General features: G+C 41.2%; 1 protein-coding gene across 1 annotated transcript; it reads left to right on the top strand.

The window, feature by feature from the left end:
• The first annotated feature begins 361 nt into the window (after positions 1–361).
• On the top strand, positions 362–15,410 carry LOC114583470 (vomeronasal type-2 receptor 26-like). Its single transcript, XM_077918000.1, has 8 exons — positions 362–537; positions 1,302–1,593; positions 2,817–3,689; positions 5,972–6,199; positions 7,844–7,970; positions 8,518–9,413; positions 14,078–14,361; positions 15,101–15,410. The coding sequence occupies exons 1-8, from the start codon at positions 362–364 to the stop codon at positions 15,408–15,410; spliced, it is 3,186 nt and encodes a 1,061-aa protein (XP_077774126.1).
• The last annotated feature ends 3,822 nt before the right edge of the window (positions 15,411–19,232 follow it).

Genomic DNA, 19,232 nt, shown 5'->3' on the forward strand with positions numbered 1-19,232 from the left:
AAAACACGCAACATGCAAGTCTGAAATGATTATTAGTTCCCCAGTGTTTCATAGACAGCTATGGTAAAGGAGGAGAGAGAGGCTGGACGTTGTTACCTCTCAGTTTTCAGTTTCCCTCTTTCATATCAAATTACTGCATCATATTAATGCATCCAAGGCATTCTGTTGTGACAGGGTTTAAGTTAACAATAGGTGGATACATGTCCCTTAAAATACCAAATTAACAGTCAATGACCACCCAATCTCTCTTGTTCAAATCAAGTGGAGGACAGCAATAATATTGTAAAGAGAAACAGGAGTGTCTATGCAGAGAAGGACATTTGTCATCAGGATGTTGCTTCTACTTCTGCTTCTCACCAACATGGGGTCCCAAGTACAAAGTGTCAAATGCACCACAAATAATCCTGTCCATGTTCCAAATGAGTGGTATGAACCTGGTGACCTTGTCATTGGTGCAACGGTATCTTATATGTATTACATATTACCCAGAGTTTCTTTCAATGAACACCCTTCCCAGGTCTTCATTAATACCCCACTGTAAGTAAGTGGTACTTATATGGTACTTAATATTATTTTATTTATTCTTTATATGTCATGGCTGACTGGAAAAAAAACTTTTGATTGGTTTGGAGAAAAAAGCTTTAGAATTTTTTTAAGAAAAAGAATGGAAGGATTTTACACACACACACACACACACACAATTTTATTAGAGATATCCATGCACATAGGCTATGCAGAAAAGCTTAATGGCAATGAACATTAAGCTTTTTTGTCTAAGTCTATAAAGGCAGCGAGAAAAGAGAGTGAGAGCAAGAGAAAAGGGATGGCATAAAAACATATGAAGAACAAATGGGCAAGCAGTGAGGAACTTAACTTTGCTGATGATAGCAAAATGTCCAGGGTGGAGAAAACAAACATGGGTTGCAAACAGCAACAAAATGATAAACTTAATGCATGGGCAGGAAAATGAGAAATGCAATTGACTGTAAGCAAGTGATGAGCAAAAAAATTAACTTCACCTCTACGGTCATGGGGTCTCAACAGGTTGTTAAGAAATCATCAGTAAGATGTTGTGGTCCTAGTAGATAGTTTGATGAAGACGTCATGAAGTTTGCAGCAGCTGTAGAAAACACTTTAATATATTTTTATTGACACAGTAATATATAAAGGTTGTCTAAATAAATAAATAAATAAATTTTGCTGGCTGTGCCCTTTATAAGCAGGTGGGTGAATTTCTCCTATATCTAGATAATATGCACTGTTTAATTTTCCCATTAAACATTAACTCATTTCATTTGCAGGGTGATGACAAAGTTCTACCAGCACATCCTTGCTTTGGTCTTTGCTGTTGATGAGATCAACAAGAATCCCAGGATGTTGCCCAATGTCTCTCTGGGATTCCACATCTATGATAGCTATTATGATTCAAAGATGGCCTACCGAACAATTCTGGACCTGATCTTTAATGAAAATCACTTTGTTCCCAACTACAGGTGTGGCATCCAGAAAAATGTCATAGGAGCCATTGGGGGACTTGACTCTGATACCTCCTGGTGCATGGCAAACGTCTTAGGTCTTTTCAAGATTCCACAGGTAGAATATGGATTTTGAAAAATGGGTATTTCGTTCCATAATTCACTCTTCTCGTTTCCATGCAGCAGGAACCTATTGATTCATAAATATGGTAAAATGGAAATAGTAAAAGGGGACTGCAAAATGTGGATATAATTGGGGTCGGGGCCTAATATGCATATCCAACAATGTGGGCAATTTGTGTCTAATAGATGCAATAGAAGATTGCTGTCAGGTGCTAGGTTCGTAAATGAGGCACCTCAATGGTTCGTATTGAATCAGTCCAGAAAGGACTGCACTGCATGTCTCTGAGCTACCCATATCAATTTATGCTGTTGACACTACCTTACAAATGCATAAATAACTCAGGACGCAGTAACTAAGAATTTTCCTTCCCTTCAAACTTATGAAATTCCTTTCCTGGGGAAGTATGGTTTTATTTAGCATTGCTCACTTTCAGAAGTTAATTAAAAACACGGTTTTCTTGTTATTGTTCAGACATTTGACATTCTGGAAAGTTATATGGTAGTGGCAATATTATGTTGTTCTGCTGTATAGTTAGTTTTCATTTTAGTTGTTTCAATCTTTGCAACCAGTCTATGATTCTGTGATTCTGTATTTTACTGATATTTTAAATAATGTGGTTTCTTGTGGTCAGAGAATAATAACATATATAAAACGTCGCCTAGACACCCCAACTTTTACACGGGAAGATACCCGAGGACACCAAAACCTGCATTCCTGTACCCGTGAAAATCTACGAAAGCATATATATATATATATATATATATATATATATATATATATATATATATATATAATATATAATATATATATATAACATATATAATCTTCCCAGGAGAGTTCTTAGCAGATGGAGAATCAGCCAATCTCTACAACCACTGTAAAGGTTACAGAGCAAAGGAACAGTTTCTATTGCTCTATCTCCACCTCAATCATTCCTTTATTAATATATTAAAATAAGCAATGATAATTTCTTCCCTCTACTTGAAAAGAATCGATGTGCACAAGTATGAAACTGTGATATAACAATAATAGTAATAATAATATCCACAGAAAGCATAGAGCAAGATTGTCTATGTTTTTCTATGTAAATTGAGGTTGGTGCTGTCCCTAAGCTTCATATATTTGGGATATATAGGATTTATATTTATATTCAAAGTAGTTGGAATACCATTAGTTTTTTATTACACTTGGAAATGTTTGGCTTTTTCCTTTTCCAGATTTCATTTGGCTCATTTGAACCAGCCATAAATGATGGAACCGAGTTCCCTTCCTTTTACCGCATGGTTCCCAATGAAGATCATCAGTACAAGGGAATAATCCAGTTACTTCTGCATTTCAGATGGAAATGGGTTGGGCTCATCACTCCAGCTAATGAAGCTGGAGAACGTTTCTTACAGACAATAGAACCAATGCTGTTCAATAATGGACTCTGTTCAGCATTCACAGAAAAAGTTAAACCCAATGTGCATTATAACGGTAACATAGTAGGAACGCTGAATGCATGGTTTTCATTTACACCTTTTACAACCAGCAAAGCCAATGCAGTTCTTGTATATGGAGAAGGTAGATTTATTATATGGTTAGCAAGTGCTATAAAGACAATGGAGATAACTCAGTTACTACTTCCTTATAAGAAGTCACACGAAGGAAAAGTATGGATTACAACAGCCCAACTTGATTTCATATTATATAGCCTGCAAAAAAAATTTAATGTTAATATACGAATGTTCCATGGTGCTATCTCCTTTGCGATTCACTCCAAGGAGATTCACAAATTTCAAGACTTTCTTCAGAATGTACATCCTTATTGGACAGACACAGATGGTTTTATCCAAGATTTCTGGGAAGATGCATTCAGTTGTTCACTTTCAAATGCCACTCTCTCACCAACCACGTGTACTGGAGAGGAGATGCTGGAGAGTCTCCCTGCACCATATTTTGAAATGAGCATGACTGGCCACAGCTACAGTATCTATAATGCTGTCTATGCTTTGGCACATGCCTTAAATAGAATGCACTTGGCTGCAGTCATCCGCAAAAGGAGAGATGCTAAGGGAAAACTCTCTCCTCAGTATGTAGAACCTTGGCAGGTAATGTTCTCTCTTACAAAGCATTCACTGCATTGATCCATTATGTGAGTTGGCATTTAATTATCAGTAATGATACGGGTGACGCTGTGGGTAAAAGCCTCAGCGCCTAGGGCTTGCCGATCGAAAGGTTGGCGGTTCGAATCCCCACGTCGGGGTGCGCTCCCGTTGCTTGGTCCCAGCGCCTGCCAACCTAGCAGTTCGAAAGCACCCCCAGGTGCAAGTAGATAAATAGGGACCGCTTACTGGCGGGAAGGTAAACGGCGTTTCCGTGTGCTGCGCTGGCTCGCCAGATGCAGCTTTGTCACGCTGGCCACGTGACCCGGAAGTGTCTCTGGACAGCGCTGGCCCCTGGCCTCTTAAGTGAGATGGGCACACAACCCCAGAGTCTGTCAAGACTGGTCCGTACGGGCAGGGGTACCTTTACCTTTACCTTTTAATGAAATAAAAGAATAGAAGTTAAGAAATTAAAGATAAACCTTAAGTAATTTTATTGTATCAAAGATGGGAATTAGAATATTTCCCATAGTGATACTGAACTGACTTTACATCACTCAAGCTTTCATATCTAACCAGGCAACAACTATGACAGTTAACTCACATTCCTGGCCATCACACATATAAGCAGACTCATGTAAAGCCAGAATAACTCCTAGAAAACCAATTTAAAGCTATTTTTAAAAAACTGCTTCACTTACCGGTCAGGGACAAATGTGGCTCTTCCTCTTCCTCTTCTTCTCCCTCACTGAATGATTCTTCATATGATAAAAGCACCAGAGGGTCTGACTGACAGTCAGATGTTGTGTTCGGCTTGTTGTGCAGGGTTCATTTTGGAAGCCTCTTTTTCTGCATATGCAGCCTCCCCTGTCATTCAGACATTCTTCAGGTTTAAGCAAATCTTAAAGCTGTTAAGCAAACCTGGGCTGGCTTTAAATTCCATTGGCAAGCTGGTCCTCATCTGTGAATGATTGGGAGTGGTCTTAGAGGATCGGAGGATTTTGGTTTACGATGCTGCTATCCACAGAAACCAATGTCCAGTTCATATCTTCCACCCATAAGTTCCGTGCCATCTCTGCTTCACCAAAGCCTTGTCCCCCTGGCTGGTCAAATTTGCAGTCAGTGCTGCCACAGTCCCATGTTTTTCCCTCTCATGAACATTGATGACTTGGATACTGGATTCGTTGCGGCCAAATTTGCATGCCTCAGCACTCACAGACGTCCTATCCTTCAAGAAGTCCAGCACCTCCAACTTCTTTTCCACTGTGGAAACTGCCTTACACTTTTTGGTTTCTCAGCAGCTGATGATGGCAATGATAATGCCTTGTGTTTCGGAGCTATTCTACAGTCTGAGGCTCTGCCAACCACCTCTTCCTCCACACTCTGAAAATCTCTGTTACCTCTCCAAATCCCTCCGCAAATCTCTCTGTCTCTATGACCTTCTCCAATTACCCAGTGGTGTAGAATGGGGGAGGAGGGCAGAAGAGCATCCCATTGGGAGAGGTCACCACCCAGGGACATCCTGGCAGTCCTCCTCCCCAAGTACCCAGTCCTTCCTTCCTTGCATGCATGCCTGCCACCAGTTTTCTATGGGGCCTGGAGCCTGGCCTGGCAACCATCTGTTCTCTGCCCCTTTGCCCCCTTCTCTCTAGCCTCCTCTTCTGCCTTGGAGACTGGATTGCTGTCTGTCACAACCTCTTCCTGCTCACATAACCCTGTTGTCTCTTCTGTTTCCAAAAACCCCTCTTCCCAGTCTGCTCCCTCTTCTGTCACTGACCACTCCTTGTCATCCCACCATCAATCCCTGGTTCTGAGCCTCCTTTCCTTGGGGTGTCCCTTGGGGGTTCCCCAGCTGCTGCTTCCTGCCACTCCTCTGCATCCAGCAAGCCCATGACACTATGCTCAGCTCTGCTCTATAAAGTAAGGAAAGGTTCAGTCAGATGTTCTCATCTTGCATTCCTGTCTTTGAGAACATGAGTTCCCATTGCTTCTCTTACATGACTTCTCAAATTCTGTCCCTGTCACGGTCAGGTCCCAAGCAAGCAGGTCTAGGGGCTCAACTCTCCTTCATAATATCTTCATGGAAGTCTGTCAAATGCTGAATTGACACAGATTCATGATTTCCACCTCCTCCTGAATGTGCAACTGAAATATGGATGCTCTACATTGTGAACTGAAGTGTTTACCTCCTAGAGGAAAAGGAATTAATTCCATCTTGGAAAGCTATCCAACAATCTTAATTAGACTATTGGAATGCTTTATAGACCTTTTGATTCTCTTCCTCTTAGCTCCACTCATTCCTGCAGAGAATCTCATTCAACAACAGTGCTGGGGATGAAATCACATTAAATGAATATGGAGAGTTAGCAGCTGGCTTTGATATTACCAACTTGGTCACTTTCCCAAATAGATCATACATCAGAGTCAAAGTGGGAAGGTTGGATCCTCAGGCCCCTCCGGGCAAAGAGCTCACCATTAATGAGGACAGAATGAAATGGCACAGAGACTTCACTCAGGTATGGGAATAACGGCGCAATCTGTGAAATGCCAAAATTTGTGGTTATCCACAAAATGCATTGTAACAAAAGCAATTCATACGTTATTGATTTTGAAATTCACTATTAAATATGGCTTAAAATAAGTGCTTCATAGTGCTTTAATTGAGAGATACTCTATTTGAAAGAGTGACTTTTCTGTATGTTTCCACCTTCAGCCTCTGAGGCCGTGCATGTTGGCCTTCAGTTTTGCTAATGGCACTTTTATTTGTACATAATATTACATTACATGGGATACTGACATTCCCTTTTTATTTATTCCATGCTAATAAGCCAGGGACATGGGTGGCACTGTGGGTTAAATCACAGAGCCTAGGACTTGCTGATCAGAAGGTTGGCGGTTCGAATCCCCGCAACGGGGTAAGCTCCCGTTGCTAGGTCCCAGCTCCTGCCAACCTAGAAGCTCGAAAGCACATCAAAGTGCAAGTAGATAAATAGGTACCACTCCGGCGGGAAGGTAAACAGCGTTTCTGTGCACTGCTCTGGTTCGCCAGGAGTGGCTTAGTCATGCTGGCCACATGACCTGGAAGCTGTACACCGGCTCCCTCGGCCAATAAAGCGAGATGAGTGCCATAACCCCAGAGTCAGCCACAACTGGACCTAATGGTCAGTGGTCCCTTTACCTTTACCTAATAAGCCATCCAGGAGAAATATTGTCCTTTAAGAAATGCTGTAAGGTCTATCAGTACATAAACAAATGAGCCACAATACCAAATCGAGGAACCTGTGCAGAAGACATCTCCCACTAAGAAGGAGCAATGGCTATCAGAGAGTCCAGCATCATCCACCTTTCCTGTTTATGAAATCCATGAAACTATTCTCCAGTTAGTGGCACTAGATTGAAGACTACGCTAGCTGTATCACTACTTGGGTTGAGAATGAACATCATGAAATTTTAGTTTGTATGAAGCTAAGTTCAGAGTGCATGCATCTAGGACCAGTTGTAACAGGTGAGTAGGTCTAAGGTGGGAGTGCTCCCAGACCTCTTGCTTGAAAGGGAATACAACCCCTCCCAGAACAGGTATGGCATAGGCGCCACCCACCCAAAGCATTTCTCTCTCCCCATCCCTTCCATCACTGCCTCCAGACACCAAACCAGCACCTTCACCACCTCCTCTCATTCAAATGCAATGGAAAGGTAGAAGTTCACATCATCAGCATACAGATGACACCATGTGCTAGATCCTAGGATGTTATTCCAAAGGATTTCCTATAGATGATAAATACTATAGGAGACAGAATGGGGTCTAACAGGGCACCACAATCCAAAGGTCATTCAATGATTTCCTCGTGCTAGTTTCTTGTTGTGACCTTGCAGGTGGGAGCAGAACCACTATAATGGGTTACCTTTAATTCCTTGAGCCACCACAAAAGAACACCATGTGAACTCCTTGAAGCAAATGTCGTTAGGTGGTGACTCCATCAAAAGGCAAAGCCAGGGTGAAATCACACCAAATTTTAACACAGCTGTAAGGTTGGATGGTCCAGCTATGAATACTGAAATCTTCTTAAGTTTGTATGATACTTAGAACAGCAACTGTTAAAGCACCTGATACTGGATAATTCCCCAAAACAATATTAAACTCTTCCTGTCTCTTTGGATAGGTGCCACCCCTCTCTATATGTAATGCCCACTGTCTTCCTGGTTATGGGAAGAAAAAGAAGGAGGGAAAGAAGTTTTGCTGCTATGATTGTGATCCATGTCCAGACGGAATGATCTCAGATGAGAAAGGTGGGAGATGACATCTTCAGATATTACGAAAGCTCTGGGCTCTTGCCAATTTTGTTGAGAATAGGAGGCTTAAATTAATGGAGGTCATGTTCTAATAGTTTATAGATAACATCAATATATTTTTATATTTAAAACATCTTGAATATTTTTTTATTATATATTATACCTCCAACCTCTACAAACTTAGGGTGGAATACAAGTGGTGTTTTCCCCTCTAAGAATTAGGTTGTTTGACAAGAGGGTGAAAGTCTCATTAAACTTGCCTTTCTAGGCTCCTAAGATTTCAGCTGTAATTTCTTAATTTGCTGTACAGTTTATGTGGTTCTAAGACAAAGGAGGGGAGCTGTAAGAGTAGATATCCTCCAAGTAGAAAATTCCAGATTGGATTCATGAGGTTTACTTTTGATGCCACTAGGTTAAAAGAATTTGGGTTTGAAGTTCTTAAACCTTTTTAGGTAGAAATCACTATGCTAGATGGATTACTGATTAGGAAATTCTTAAGAATAGTTTTTATTGCTTCAAATTGTCATGCACCGTTTGTTTTCAGACATAGAAACATGTGTCAGTTGCACAGCAGATCAGTATCCAAACAGCGGCCAGGATCTATGCATTCCTAAGATTCCAAACTTCCTAGCCTTTGATGAAAACTTGGTCATTGTTTCAACTTTTTTTGCGCTTTTATTCTCTCTCATCACAATTCTGGTGCTCGGCATCTTCATTAAGCATCACGATACAGCCATAGTCAAAGCCAACAACCAAAGCCTCACCTATGGTCTCCTTATCTCCCTCCTCTTGTGTTTCCTCTCTTCTTTGCTGTTTATCGGAAAACCTAATATGGTGACTTGCCTTCTCCGACAAACTGCTTTTGGCATTGTCTTCTCTGTGGCCCTCTCCAGCATCTTAGCCAAAACCATATTGGTGGTTTTGGCATTCATGGCTACCAAACCAGGATCCAATATGAGGAAATGGGTAGGCAAAGAACTGGCTTATTCCATTGTCTTTTCCTGCTCCATTGTTCAAGTAGGAATCTGTGTCCTCTGGCTGGCAACCTCTCCCCCATTCCCAGATGTGGACATGCACTCAATGCCTGAAGAAATCATATTTCTTTGTAATGAAGGGTCAGTCTCCATGTTCTATTGTGTTTTGGGCTACATGGGCTTCCTGGCCACTATCAGCTTCACGGTGGCCTTCCTAGCCAGGAAGTTGCCTGACACTTTCAACGAAGCCAAGTTCATCACCTTCAGCATGCTGGTCTTCTGCAGTGTTTGGCTCTCCTTCATTCCAACCTACCTGAGCACCAGAGGAAAATACATGGTGGCTGTGGAGATCTTCTCCATCTTTGCTTCTGGTGCTGGGTTACTGGCTTGCATTTTCACCCCTAAATGCTACATAATTGTGGTGAGGCCTGACCTGAACAACAAAGAGCATCTAACACAGAGAAAGGTATAAATGACAGTGGAATTTGTGGCTCTGTTGGGTCCTAAAATACATGGACTTGCTAGCTGGTATCACTTTCTGGGTCCCTGCTCTGGATAAGTGTAGAGTTTGCTTCTTAACTTTTTTGTCTGCCAAAGATTTTCCTAAGGCAATGGGTACAGATTTTTCCTCAGGTTCTACACCCAAAGCCTTTTTCACAAATGCGTAATGCTCTAAAGCAATGGAGGGTTAGGTTCAAAGTTTTCTTCTGCAAGGTGGGCTCCCTTCCTAGGTTTATGAGACCCATCTGCCCCTCATTTCCCTCTACAGCACCTGCAGTAGCCACCTCTTTAAGCATTGATGCCCACTTTTGCTCTCATCTGCTTTATCCTGTCTTTGCATGCAGAGAAATTCCCCAAATCACTGAAGATTTGAGGCCCATTGGCTGCCCTCACCTAATTTAGGCAGTCAGTACAATCTGTTTTGTGGAATGTGGCTGCTGTTGCATGCTGACAACGTCTAGGAGCCACAGGTGAGAACTGAGTGCAGGGTGGGGATCTGAGGTAGACAAACTACCCCAGAAGGAGCACGACTTGTTCCCCGCTAGAGTTACTACCCCTCTCTAACACTTCATACACCCCTGTCATGTATTAATGTATATTTAAAGCAAATGGAATCTTAATAGCAAAACTCTCAGCCTTTTCATTTAGAAATGGTTAATTTCAGTGGTTCAATGTTGTACATGTACTGTATGAATGATTGTTAATAAAAAGTCTCTTATCAATTACTTCGTGTAATCTGCAAATTCATCTTGAAGACAACACAGGGTACCAGAAACAAAAACATTGTGAAATAATTAAGGGCTCTACATTCTTTATCTCTCACCTACAAGGCAGCTGAGGAACAGAAGAAGGAGAAGTGTAAAACAGCCATTTCCCTTGTTTTTTAAATAGTTTTAACAAGGAAAAGTAGCAGAGATATGCAACATTATCTGGAGGAAAACACACTGGATATTACTAACACTAATAGGACAAGCCTTTTTTTCTGAATTATACTAATACTAATACTAATCACTCAAATACCGAATCAGATAATTTAGGTGCCCCCCCCCATTGCTAGATGATTTCCTTTATTTCTGCATTCCAAAATCTTATTAATTTCTATTATATTCCAGTCAAAATAATAATCCCTTATACAACAACTGCAATATTAATAACTTCTATTTGTGTTGACACATTAAATGATTTATAGAACTACAAATGAGGCACTCGAACTATATCCTTGTTCTTCCAGTGTGTGGCAGTTATTCTGTCTGTGGTGTCTCTTCCAATCCTTGTAAAATGTTGTGCCTATTGTGACGGAAATGTTGCTTCCACAAGTATTTCTTTTTACGTTTTTCTCCTGCCAGCAAATGCTTAAAGAACAGCAGCCTCTGATTGACTGTGGTTCCAGGAGGGAGAGTTTGAAAGGAACACACTTCGAGGGAGATGGAGTTAGAGTGTGGTTAAGAGTGGGGTTGAGTTGAGGTGGTTGAGGAGGGAGGCTGGAGAGATTGTGAGATAGGGAGATAGGATAGGAGTGTGGAGGAGGGAGAGTTGGTTCTGGAATAAAACATCCACTCTGAGTGTACCGTGAAGGACTGAGTATATTGTCCTGCAGGAGTAAAAGGACCAAATCTTTCTGGGAGACTGAGGGTGAGACAGGAGAAGGAGGAGCTGAAATAGATGAGTCTGCTTAGGTCTCAAACTAATCTGGAGGGGAGAGACTCTTCTGAGGAAAGAAGAGACTACCAAATCCCAGTGAAGGAAGGGGGGTGAGCCCTTAAGACTATTACTGAAAGTACCTCAGGAGCTGCATTTGTTAAAGGGGTGGGTAAATGAAGGAAAGTACCACCTTAGAAAGGAAAGAAACTATAAAGTGAATTGAAGTGACCTAGTGTATTCTTATTGAAGTTTCTCCACTTGTATTATACTACCTTGTTCTAAAAATAAATCTTTATTGTTTATTTAAAGAACACCTACTCGAGACTCCAACTTCTTTTTCTTTTTTTTAATTTAATTTTTATTAACAAACCTATCAAATCACATTAATTCCAATTACAGAGCCAAATTTTTATTTTTTTGTTGGGGGTACAAATGCTTCGAGCTCAGAAAGGGATCCAAACATCTCTATTCCTGCTGCTTTAATATTCACAGTTCTGTCCAAATAGTATTCACAGTTCTGTCCAATCTTCTCTTTATTGTTTTCCTCATCTTCTTGTTATCATATAATCCTTTCCTTGTGACCTCTGATAGTCTCCACAAGCGGGTTAAAAACAAACGTTGTTATAGTCCTGTGTAGATTTTCCATTCCTCCAAGAGCCATATTCAAATAGACAGACGCCATTTCATCACTCCGTACAAAACATTCTTAAAGTCTATCCATTAATCGTCACAGGCCTGTCACTCTCTCCTCAATCTTCTTAGGGAGTTCTGCCAGGTCAAACTCACAGTCCAATATGATAACAAAGCCATGGTCTCCTCCCCCTCGATCGTAAATCCTGCAACCAGGCCTGCTTCCTAGCAAGTCTCTTTTTCTAACTGCGTCATTTCAAAGGCCTTTCATTCCTTTCCAGATATTCCACAAACCATGTCTTTGATTAGTAATTCATTTCCACACAGTTCTGAATCATCGCGCTTATAATCAGTAGTTGCAACGAGTCTTCTTGGGGGGGGGGGGATTTTTAGGTAATCACATAAGATAAAAAAAGAAAAGTTTCCTCCCCCCATTCCGTCCCGTTCCGACATACCGACCCTTTGATGTGTCTTCTTCTTGATATATTTTCCTGTTGAATCCAGCCCGTTGCTCGACTTCACAGAGGTCACTTCACATAGCAGTCTCAACTCCCATTCTTCACTCGAAACATGTGCATTTGCTGCTGTCTAATTGTTTATTTTGAGCTGCTGCAACCAGGCGCGCTATCGGAGACAGCGTCCGGAAGAGCCGAGAACCCACACAAGGGCTGTGCCCCTAGTGCCCTCACCCCCTGCATCTTTCGAACTCGGGGGTGATTAATCGGCACCACAAGCGAAGGCAGTGTCCCACCATTCCCTGGGGTAACAAAGGAGGCTGTATACTCCCATATCAGCCTCTGAATTTCCTCGTGTGAGCCGGAGAGATGGTATTGCCGGCCATCTTCCAATGCGCCCCTAGCGGCCCCCCCCGAGACTCCAACTTCTTGGTTATCCCCCTCACAAAGATCCCCCTGGTATAGTGAGGTTTTGTTTTTAAGCCTTCAGGTCAAAGGTTGTTCGGTGAGGTGGGGGCAATATATTTAAGAGAGAGCGGACACATGGGCTTGAGTGGTAACTGAGGTGCCAAGTTTGTCGCATCCATCTTTTCCAAGTTGTTGCTGTTCTCCATCATGCTTTGTGTGGTTCCGATATCCCATTGGTCTATTGATGCTATAATCCAGTGTCCCCACTTCTTGATAAGGCAAGGATGCTATTCAGAATTGCTGCCACCATTCAGTTGATATGATGGCAAACTATATCTGATCAGTGTTACATAGGTGGGAGAGTGATGGATACCACAGTACTAACAAATTAGGAAGCGGGGAAAGGATGGGGCCAGCTCAACTCTAGACATCCTGCTGACCTTGTAGGTTCATTCCTTGCTTATGATTTTGTGATGTTACAAATATAATTACATTGGCAGATCCGGCTTCCTGTCTACTAGCTGCAGTAATAAATCCTTTTGGATTCAGTATCTGCAGTCCGGATTCAGACCGTTCCTCCTAGGCTGGAAAAAATGGTGAACACTGCTTTTTTACTGGAAGCCGAATCACAGGACAAAGCGATGCAGTGACTTTTGGAAAATGTGGGATAACCACTTCTCCCAGGGCATGATGGGAACCATCAACAGTTGCAGGAATGACGGATCCAGCACCTTATATGGACAGAAAAACATCATGAGGGGAAATTGTCACACGCAGGAAAGAATAAGGACTACACTTAAAGTTCCTCACTTGAAAGTTTATAAATTACCTAATACAAATAGAAATCACAAGACTGTAGCCGTTATATAAGAGATTATTATATGTGCATGGAATGCAATGGAAATTATTAACATAGTGGAACACAGAAATAATGAAGAAGAATGAAGCCATCAAATTTAGCATGCAAGGGGAAACGTTTAATTAAATCATATAATTGACATTTGAAAAATTGGCAGTCATAATTGCATTATTTGGATAGAATTGGTATTGTTATATTGAGGTCACTATTGGAACAATATTGGTAAATCAATAAAAATATATATTTAAAAATAATAATAGTAATATTTTGGCAGTTCCCCTACTGCTGATGCGCCATAGAATCCAAAAACACTGCACAACTGATTCTCTCCCCTATCATTACTAAAATTACAATAATCAATCTACCTGACTTAACCTCCAGATGTCACAGTGGAAAAAAAAGAATCAACAAGCAAGCCTGAAATGATTATAAGCTCCTCTGTGCTCCATAGACAACTAGGCAGGGCTCTGTTACTTATCAGTTATCAGTTTCCCTCTTTCATATCAAACCACTGCATCTTATTTGGCATCCAAGGCATTCTGTTGTGACAATGTTCAAGCTAACAATAAGGTGGATACATGTCCCTTAAAGTATCAAATTGACAGAGTCAGCTGCCACCCAATTTGTCTTGTTCAGATCAGGTGGAGGAGAGGAATAAGACTGCCGGGAGAAGCAGGGGAGTCCATGCAGACAAGTGTATTTGCCATCAGGATGTTGCTCCTGCTGCTTCTGCTGCTCCCCAATATAGTGTCCCAAGGACAAAGTACTAAATGCACCACAAATAATCCTGTTCATGTTCCACACGAGTGGTATGAGCCAGGTGACCTGGTCATTGGTGCAATGGCCTCTCATATTTATTACATAGTCCCCAAATTATCCTTCAAGAAACACCCTTCCCAGGACTTCATTGATGCCCCAATGTAAGTAACCGTTAATTAATATTATTTTAATTATTCCTGATATGATTGATTGGGGGGAGAGCTGTAGAACTTTATTTTTTAAATGTGTGGAGAGATTTTATTAGAAATCTCTGTGCAGATAGGCTGTGTTCATACTCTCAATGAACTATAAGCTTTTTTGATTCTAATTGTGGTAAGAGAGATAGAAAAGAGAGTAGGAGAAAGAGAAAAGGGATGGAATAAAAAAATAGGAACGGTACTGAATTTTTTTGATGATACCCAAATTTTCAAGGTAGCGAAAACAAACACAGTATTCTTAGATTGCCTAAATAAGTAAATAAACTTTGCTGGCTTCATCCTCTCTTTATAGGCAGGCAGGTGAATCTTTCCTATCTAGAGTCTGAGCACTGTTTAATTTCCCCATCAAACAAAACCTCACTTCATTTGCAGGGTGTTGACAAAGTTGACAGACGGAAAAGAGAGTAAGAGAAAAGGCATAAAAACCTAGGAGAAACATACAGCCAAAAGTGTTGTACTCAACTTTGTTGATGATACCCAAATTTTCAAGCTGGTGAAAACAAACACGGGTTGCTGAAGATATCGAAGACATGTGCAACGGCTTTTTTAATGACACAGTATTATGAGACTGCCTATTAAGTAAATAAACTTTGCGGGCTTTGTCCTTTCTTTCGATAGGCAGGCAGGTGAGTCTCTCATACCTAGATTATTATTAATTTCCCCACTCTTATTTCATCTGCAGGGTGGTGACAAAGTTTTACCAGCAAATCCTGGCCTTGGTGTTTGCTGTTGATGAGATCAACAAGAATCCCAGGATGTTGCCCAATGTCTCTCTCGGCTTCCACATCTATGATAGCTATTATGATTCAAAGATGACCTACCGAAACACTCTGGACCTGATCTTTAAATCACATCACTTTGTTCCCAACTACAGGTGTGGCATCCAGAAAAATGTCATAGGAGTCATAGGGGGACTTAGCTCTGATAGCTCTTGGTGCATGGCAAACGTCTTAGGTCTTTTCAAGATTCCACAGGTAGAATATGGATTTTGAAAAACAGAGATTTCATGCTGTCCTTGCATTAGGAATCTACTGATTCATAAATATGGAGTGGGGAAATGAACCAAGTAAAAGGGGTATAATATGCATATCCAACAACGTGTGTAACATTGACCATTTGTGTTTAATAGATGTCATAGAATATTGCTGTAAAGCTGCCAGGTATGTAAAGGAGGCATGGGACGCAGGTGGCGCTGTGGGTTAAACCACAGAGCCTAGGACTTGCCGATCAGAAGGTCAGCGGTTCGAATCCCCATGACGGGGTGAGCTTCCGTTGCTCGGTCCCTGCTCCTGCCAACCTAGCAGTTCGAAAGGTCATCAAAGTGCAAGTAGATAAATAGGTGCCACTCTTGAAGGAAGGTAAACGGTGTTTCTGTGCGCTGCTCTGGTTCGCCAGAAGAAGCTTAGTCATGCTGGCCACATGACCCGGTAGCTGTACGTCGGCTCCCTTGGCCAATAAAGATAGATGAGCGCTGCAACCCCAGAGTCGGTCACGACTGGACCTAATGGTCAGGGGTTCCTTTACCTTTTATGTAAAGCAGGCACCCAGACTGGTTCATATTCATCAATCCTTTAAAGCACTGCACTGCCTTCCTGTGAGGTACTCAGTATATGACATTGGCATTGGATTCATAGGCAAAAATAGCTGAGAACATATTAACTAAAAATGTTCCTGCCCTTAAAAATCAAGATAGTCTTTTCCCAAAGTATGATTTTAGTCAACATTGTTCACTTTCAGAGGCTAATTGAAAAAGTGTTTTCTTGCTTTGTTCTGGCATTTGTCATGTGTCACTTCAGAGCGTTATATAGTGGTGTCAGCATTGTGATATTCTGCTACGTTGTTGTATTTCATTTTAGTTGTTTTAAATAGTGCTGGTACAGTATTTTGTATTTTACTGATATTTTATATGATTTGGTTTTGTGCTCAGAGAAGAATAGCATATACAATCTAAATGAGATCTTCAGGATTTCCCAGGAAATCTTCCTGAGAGAGTTCTTAGTAGATAGAGAATCAACACTTCCCTACAATCATTAAAAAGGTTACAGATGAAAAGTACGTGATCAACAATTTCTATCACTCCACCTACACCTTGGAGTTTTGCTTAAGCATCCACTTAGTATATTAACATGAGTATATTAACATGATAAATGCTTCCCTATTCTTCTTTATTTAAAAAAATACTATTTATTAAATTTTCCAATTTAACAATCCAATCCAATCATATTAAATATTCCAAATTATACATATTATTCAACCATCAAACAATCTAAATATTATGCCAAATTATAAAAAAATTTGAAGATTATCTTCCCATGTTCTGAGGTCGGGGGTGGTTCTGATCATCTTACTTCTGCTGCTTTCATAATTTTCACGATAGTTCCCATAAATCATTCCGATGTTAATGCTCATTACATTTCACAGCCTCTGAACAAGCGAGATAAAACAAAACAATATATTCTGTGTGGAATTTACATCCCGAGTTCCCTCTGTATGTTCACGATGTCTCTTCACAAAATGATGTTTCCGCCAAGCCAGTCCAAAAATCTTCTCACCTTGGGCAGCAGCCAAGTCAGTCCAGATAAAATCAAAGCAAGGCATCTGCCCAATGCTTTTAAGACCAGCTGTCCTTCTAATGGTTAACCTGTCCAGGGAAGGTTTTGCCATATAAAAGTGGGAATGCAAATATTAAGTAAGATATTAAAAGGCACCTATTCCCCTAAGGCTCCACATTTAATTTGACAAGCTGATCTACTTTCGGTCATGGCCGCTTGTTTAATTGGAACTGCGTCATTCTGATTCTAATTCTGGACAAACTTCCTAAGTTTTTTTGGCGTTTTTCCAGACATTCTCCAAATCAAAGTTGGGAAACTCTTTGTTGTTGTTGTTTAATTGTTTAGTCGTGTCCGACTCTTTGTGACCCCATGGACCAGAGCACGCCAGGCACTCCTGTCTTCCACTGCCTCCTGCAGTTTGGTCAAACTCATGCTGGTAGCTTCGAGAACACTATCCAACCATCTCGTCCTCTGTCGTCCCCTTCTCCTTGTGCCCTCCATCTTTCCCAACATCAGGGTCTTTTCCAGGGAGTCTTCTCTTCTCATGAGGTGGCCAAAGTATTGGAGCCTCAGCGTCACAATCTGTCCTTCCAGTGAGCACTCAGGGCTGATTTCCTTAAGAATGGATAGGTTTGATCTTCTTGCAGTCCATGGGACTCTCAAGAGTCTCCTCTAGCACCATAATTCAAAAGCATCAATTCTTCGGCAATCAGCCTTCTTTATGGTCCAGCTCTCACTTCCATACCTCACTACTGGGAAAACCATAGCTTTTACTATACGGACTTTTGTTGGCAAGGTGATGTCTCTACTTTTTAAGATGTTGTCTAGGTTTGTCATTGCTTTTCTCCCAACAAGCAGGCGTCTTTTAATTTTGTGGCTGCTGTCACCATCTGCAGTGATCATGGAGCCCAAGAAAGTAAAATCTCTCACTGCCTCCATTTCTTCCCCTTCTATTTGCCAGGAGGTGATGGGACTAGTGGCCATGATCTTCTTTTTTTGATGTTGAGCTTCAGACCATATTTTGCGCTCTCCTCTTTCACCCTCAATAAAAGGTTCTTTAATTCCTCCTCACTTTCTGCCATAAATGTTGTGTCATCTGCATATCTGAGGCTGTTGATATTTCTTCCAGCAATCTTAATTCCAGCTAGGGATTCATCCAGCCTAGCCTTTCACATGATTAATTCTGCATATAAGTTAAATAAGCAGGGAGACAATGTATAGCCTTGTCGTACTCCTTTCGAACCAATCAGTTGTTCCATATCCAGTTCTAACTGTAGCTTCTTGTCCCAAGTAGAGATTTCTCAGGAGACAGATGAGGTGATCAGGCACTCCCATTTCTTTAAGAACTTGCCATAGTTTGCTGTGGTCGACATAGTCAAAGGATTTTGCATAGTCAATGAAGCAGAAGTAGATGTATTTCTGGAACTCTCTAGCTTTCTCCATAATCCAGCGCATGTTTGCAATTTGGTCTCTGATTCCTCTGCCTCTTCTAAAACCAGCTTGCACTTCTGGGAGTTCTCGGTCCACATACTGCTTGAGCCTTCCTTGTAGAATTTTAAGCATAACCTTGATAGCATGTGAAATGAGTGCAATTGTGCGGTACTTGGAACATTCTTTGGCACTGCCTTTCTTTGGGATTGGGATGTAGACTGATCTTCTCCAATCCTCTGGCCACTTCTGAGTTTTCAAAACTTGCTGGCATATTGAGTGTAGCACCATAAGAGCATCATCTTTTAAAATTTTGAATAGTTCAGCTGGAATACCATCACTTCCACTGGCCTTGTTATTTGCAGTGCTTTCTAAGGCCCATTTGACTTCACTCTCCAGGATGTCTGGCTCAAGGTCTGCAATCACACTACCTGGGGTATATCTTTCTGGTATAATTCCTCTGTGTATTCTTGCCACCTCTTCTTGATGTCTTCTGCTTCTGTTAGGTCCTTACCACTTTTGTCCTTTATTATGGTAAGCTTTGTATGAAATGTTCCTTTCATATCTCCAATTTTCTTGAACAGACCTCTGGTTCTTCCCATTCTGTTGTTTTCCTCTATTTCTTTGCATTGCTCATTTAAGAAGGCCTTCTTGTCTCTCCTTGCTATTTTTTGGAAATCTGCATTCAATTTCCTGTATTTTTCACTATCTCCCTCGCATTTTGCTTGCCTTCTCTCCCCTGCTATTTTTAAGGCCTCGTTGGACAGGCACTTTGCTTTCTTGCATTTCCTTTTCATTGGGATGGTTTTCGTTGCTGCCTCCTGTATAATGTTG

The sequence above is a fragment of the Podarcis muralis genome, chromosome 13 (genome assembly GCF_964188315.1).
Source record: "Podarcis muralis chromosome 13, rPodMur119.hap1.1, whole genome shotgun sequence".
NCBI classification, from domain to species: domain Eukaryota; kingdom Metazoa; phylum Chordata; class Lepidosauria; order Squamata; family Lacertidae; genus Podarcis; species Podarcis muralis.